The sequence below is a fragment of the Geospiza fortis genome, unplaced genomic scaffold (assembly GCF_000277835.1).
Source record: "Geospiza fortis unplaced genomic scaffold, GeoFor_1.0 scaffold61, whole genome shotgun sequence".
Taxonomy (NCBI): Eukaryota; Metazoa; Chordata; class Aves; order Passeriformes; family Thraupidae; genus Geospiza; species Geospiza fortis.
Window position 1 is genome coordinate 1,928,168 of NW_005054430.1, and position 5,594 is coordinate 1,933,761.

At 54.0% G+C, this 5,594-nt stretch overlaps 1 protein-coding gene across 1 annotated transcript in view; it reads left to right on the forward strand.

Moving 5' to 3' along the window:
- Positions 1–5,594, forward strand: part of LOC106631950 (SH3 and multiple ankyrin repeat domains protein 3-like) — a 136,628-nt gene that overhangs the window by 48,629 nt on the left and 82,405 nt on the right. Inside the window, 4 exon segments of the mRNA XM_031061906.1 lie at positions 2–70; positions 1,719–1,835; positions 3,451–3,528; positions 4,695–4,761. Coding sequence (XP_030917766.1) covers positions 2–70; positions 1,719–1,835; positions 3,451–3,528; positions 4,695–4,761 — 331 coding nt within the window.

A 5,594-nucleotide genomic window follows, 5' to 3' on the forward strand; every position in this document is an offset into this window, starting at 1 on the left:
GGGGCGCCTGCGGCACGACTAGGCCCGCCTGGGCTGCGTGGACGAGAACGGCTGGCAGGAGATCCACCAGGTGCGGCGGGATCCGTGGGGAGGGGATCCAGCCGTGGGAATGTTCTCCTGATGGCCATGGATGGGGTGGTTCCATCCCTGGGATTGAGGACTGCACTGTAGGAATGTTCTCCTGGTGCCCATGGATAGAGATCCACCAGGTGGTGGAGGGCAGGAGATCCACCAGGTGCAGCAGGATCTGCAGGGATGGAGTCCGGCCACAGGAATGTTCTCCTGGTGCTCATGGATGGGATCGTTCCATCCCTGGGGTTGAGGGTTGGGCTCTGGGAATGTTCTCCTGGTGCCATGGATGGAGATCCACCAGGTGCCTTGGGATCCACAGGGATGGGATCCAGCCATGGGAACGTTCTCCTGGTGCCCATGGATGGAGATCCACCAGGTGCCATGGGATCCATGGGGATGGGATCCAGCCATGGGAATGTTCTCCTGGTGGCCATGGATAAGGTGGTTCCATCCCTGAGGTTGCACTCTGGGAATGTTCTCCTGGCGCCCGTGGATAGAGATCCACCAGGGGGTGGAGGGCAGGAGATCCACCAGGTGTGACAGGATCCACAGGGCTGGGATCTGGCCACAGGAATGTTCTCCTGGTGCTCATGGATGGGATGATTCCATCCCTGGGATTGAGGGCTGGACTGTGGGAGTGCTGTCCTGGTGGAGATCCACCAGGTGGGATGGGATGCACAGAGATGGGATCTGCAGAGACAGGATCCACAGGGATGGGATCCAGCAGGGGGAATGTTCTCCTGGTGCTCGTGGATAGGATGGTTCCATGCCTGAGGTCTAGGGCTTGACTATGGGAATGCTCCCGTGGTGTCCATGGATGGAGATCCACCAGGTGGGATGGGATCCAGCCCACCTCTCCTGTTACGGGAATGCTCTCCTGGTACCTGTGGATGGAATCACTCCATGCCTGGGCGGAGGGCCGGACTCTGGGAATGCTGTCCATGGATGGGGTTGTCCCATCTCTGGGATTGATGGCTGGATGGGGCCAGTTCTGCCTCCATCCCAGATTTTCTGGCCTCTCCCTGTGGTTGGGATCTTCCCGAAGGATGGCTGGCTCCAAGGAGAACACTTTGGGATCCCGGATCCAAATCCCAGTTGTGCCTATCCCTGTTTTCCACGTGGAATCCCCTTTCTCCAAGGAGAAACACTTGGACTGGGAGTCAGGAATCCTGAGCCTTGTGCTTCCCGATCCTTTGGGAGAAGGAGGGATGGGATCCCATTGGAATGTCTCCCACAACACCCAGCTGGGGATAGAAAATCCAGGGATGTGTCCTGTGATCCCAGTTTATGGATCCAACACTCCCTGCTGCCTCCATCCTCCCTGGCTGATCCCTGAATCCCAGGATGGACCAAACCTGGAGGAGAACCTCCCAATTTTCCACAGATTTGGGGCGCTGAGTTCATCCCGAGCCACCACCCAGCTGGAGAAACCTCCAGATCCGGGATGATCCAAACTTTTCCCATTGATCCAGAGCTGATTTATCCCACGGGTGTCCAGGTGGAGCTGTGAGCAGCCATGCCCATTCCCGCAGAATGGAAGATTCCCTGGCTGAATCCAGCGGGGGATTTTTTTTTGGGGGGGGGGGGGGGTTTCCTCCGGTCCCCGCCGCTCCCTGATTCCCGCTTTTCCGCGTTTTCTGGAGCAGGCCTGCCGCTACGGGCACGTGCAGCACCTGGAGCACCTCCTGTTCTACGGAGCCGACATGACGGCGCAGAACGCCTCAGGAAACACCGCCCTGCACATCTGCGCCCTCTACAACCAGGTGGGACAGGGACGGGGACACCGCGGGCGAGGTGGCACCACCTCCAGATGCTCCTGGATCTCCCCATTCCCAAATCCAGAGGGTGGAATCCATCCCTGTCCTGGGATGAGGCTGTTCCTCATTGGAGCCCCTGATTTTGGGTTCCACAGGATCTCCAGAGTTTGGGTCCCAGGGTTGAATCCAGGGGATTTGGGGACAGGTGGCACCACCCCCAGACACTCCAGGATCTCACCATTCCCAAATCCAGAGGTGAAATCCATCCCTGTCCTGGGATGAGGTTCCTCCTTGGAACCCCTGATTTTGGGTTCCACAGGAGAACATCCTGTGGTGCAGTCTGTGGGATTTGGGGACAGGGGACACCGCAGGGGAGGTGGCACCAGCCCAGGACACCAAGAGCAAACTCCTGGCTCTCCATTCCCAAATCCAGAGGTGAAATCCATTGCTGTCCTGGGATGAGGTTCCTCCTTGGAACCCCTGATTTTGGGTTCCACAGGAGACCATCCTGTGGTGCAGTCTGTGGAATTTGGGGACAGGGGACACCGCAGGGGAGGTGGCACCAGCCCAGGACACCAAGAGCAAACTCCTGGCTCTCCATTCCCAAATCCAAGAAGTGGAATCCATTCCTGTCCCTGGATAAAGCTGTTTGAGGCTGTTTCTCCTCATAGCTCCAGAGTTTGGGTCCCAGGGTTGAATCCAGGGGATTTGGGGACAGGGGACACCGCAGGGGAGGTGGCAGCACCCCGGGACACTACTGGATCTCCCCATTCCCAAATCCAGAGGGTGGAATCCATTCCTGTCCCTGGATAAAGCTGTTTGAGGCTGTTTCTCCTCATAGCTCCAGAGTTTGGGTCCCAGGGTTGAATCCAGGGGATTTGGGGACAGGGGACACCGCAGGGGAGGTGGCAGCACCCCGGGACACTCCTGGATCTCCCCATTCCCAAATCCAGACATGGAATCCATCCCTGTCCTGGGATGAGGTTCCTCCTTGGAGCCCCCAGTTTTGGGTTCCGCATGTCATCCCATGGTGGAATCTGTGGGATTTGGGGACAGTGACATTGCGGGGGAGGTGGCACCGCCCCTGGATGCTCCTGGATCTCCCCATTCCCAAATCCAGAGATGGAATCCATCCCTGTCCCAGGAGGAGGCTGTTCCTCCTTGGAACCCCAGCCTGATTTGCGATTTCCCAAGAGAACGTTCCATGGTTTAATCCATCCCATTCCCCAGATGTTTTGCTGGGAAAAAATCCTTGGAAAAGAGGCAGAATTCCTTGGAAAAGGAGGAGAATCCTGGGAGAAAGGGCAGCATCTTTGGAAAGGGAGGAAAATCCTTCGAAAAGGGAGAGAATCCTTGGAAGAGGAGCAGAATCCTTGGAAAAGGAGGAGAATCCTGGGAGAAGGAACAGAATCCTTGGGATTTGGATCTGGGTGTTCCCAAAGATCCCTTCCAACCCAATCCATGCAGGAATTCCATGATTCCATAACTTGCTCCCTTTAGGGTCAGGAATACCAAATCCTTAGGGAATGCTCATCCTCCTTCTTCCCAAACAATTTCCTGGCTCTGTTGCTCCCGATCCTGATTTAATTCCCGTTTTCCCTGTTTGTTTTTTTTCCCCCAGGAAAGCTGTGCCAGGGTTCTCCTCTTCCGAGGCGCCAGCAAGGAAATCCGGAATTACAACAGCCAGACGGCGTTCCAGGTGAGCAGAATTCCCGGGAATCCCATGGATATCCAGGGATTTTTCCAGGTGGGATTTGTCCCACCGGGGCGGGATTTGGGATGAGCATTCAGTGCCAGGGCAGGAGTGAGGGAAAAGCGCATGGAATTCCGTAAATAGGATGGGAACGTGGGGGTTTTGTGGGATACGGAGGTGGGAAGGGGAAGATGTTGTTTTTTAGGATGGGAATGTTTGGGATGGAGGGGAATCCTTGGAAAAGGGGCAGAATCCTTGGAAGAGGAGCAGAATACTTGGGGGATTTGGGGATTTAGGGATTTGAGTGCTTGGGGATTTGAGGATTTAGGGATTTGGAGGTTTGAGGATTTGGGGATTTAGGGATTTGGAGATTTGAGGATTTGGGGATTTAGGGATTTGGAGGTTTAGGGATTTAGGGAAATTGGGAACCAGGGATTTGGAGAATTAGGGATTTTGGGACTTCAGGATTTGGAGATTTGAGGATTTAGACACTTTGAGAATTGAGGACTTGGGGATTTGGGGACTTGGAGACTTGAGGACTTCAGGATTTGGGGATTTGGGAATTTGGGGGCTCAAGGACCTGGGGATTTGGGGACCTGAGGATTTGAGATTTGGGAATTTGGGGATTTGGAGAATTAGTGATTTGGGGACTTGGGAATTTGAGGATTTAGGGAATCAAGGACTTGGGGATTTTGAGATTTGAGATTTGGGGATCTGAGGATTTGGGGATTTGGGAATTTGTCTGCTGGGAAATCCCCTCCCATCAGGAACAGGCTGCCCAGGGCATTCCCAATCCCTGGAAATGTCCCCAAATCCTTTGGATGTGGCCCTTGGGGACACGGTCAGTGACCCATTCAGCTGGACTGGCTGATCCCAAACCTCTTCCAAATCCCACGATTTTACCCAGGATCCAAACCCAACACCCTGGGATCATTCCAGGATTTGGGGTGAATTCCTGGCTGGAACCTGGGAATTCCAGGGGGCAGGGATTGTCCCCGAGCCAGGGCCACCCAAACCCTCTCTGGGCGCTGTCCTGGGAAGGCGTTGGCACCTCGGAATTCCCGGATGATCCGAGGCAGAAGAATCCTTGGCTTCCCCGCACGGAAAGCAGCTGTTCCCATCCATATGGAAGCTCCGGAGCTGCTCATCCCGCTTTTCCGGCTCTTTTCCAGGTGGCTATCATTGCAGGGAATTTTGAGCTGGCGGAAATCATCAAAACCCACAAAGAGTCCGATGTTGGTGAGTTGGATTTTTCCCGGTTTTCCCTGTTTTTTTTTTTTCCTTTCCTGGGGATCCCAAGGATGGACTGGTGGGGGGAATTAATGGATTTTTCTGGTGTTGTATCCATGAATTTTCCCGGTGTTGCATCCATGGAAGCTGCTGCCACATTGGATCTTGGAAGTGTCCAAGAGATTCCTGTGGGATTCAGGCTGTTTTTCCAGCCTGGCTGACATTCCCAAGCTCTGGAATTATCCTGGATTTGCTCTGCTATAAAATCCTGATTTTTCTTCTCTTTTTGCATCCCCGAGGGATTTCATTCCCAGAATCCTGGTATTTGGAGCAAGGAGGGAAAATCCTCTGGGAATAGGAGCAAAGCGGGTGTTGTTCTGGTTGGACTTGCTTTTTTAAGGAATATTTTGGGAATTTTGGTCCTTCGGATCACCTTTCCCATCCTTCCCATGTCCCCATGGGAGAAATTCCAGGGAAAAGTGGGTTTGGATCAGGAATAAAATCCACACTTGTTGCATTTCCTTGGATTATCCTGAGGAATTTACGGATCCAGAGCTGCCGATGGAGGGAGCAGTGGGAATTCCCAGCACAAAGGAATGGACTCATGGGATCAGCAGCTGGGAAAAAAAAAAAATCAGGGAAAAATTCCTGCCTGGGAGGGATTGGCACAGAATTCCCAGAAAATTCCCTGTGGCTGCCCCTGGATTCTTTGAATGTCCGGGGTTGGAGCAGCCTGGGATCGTGGGAAGGGGTGGGATTGGATGGGATTTAAGGTCCTTTCCCACCCAAATTCCTGGAATTCCATAAAAACACTGAAATGGAGGAAAACAGGGGTCAGTTCT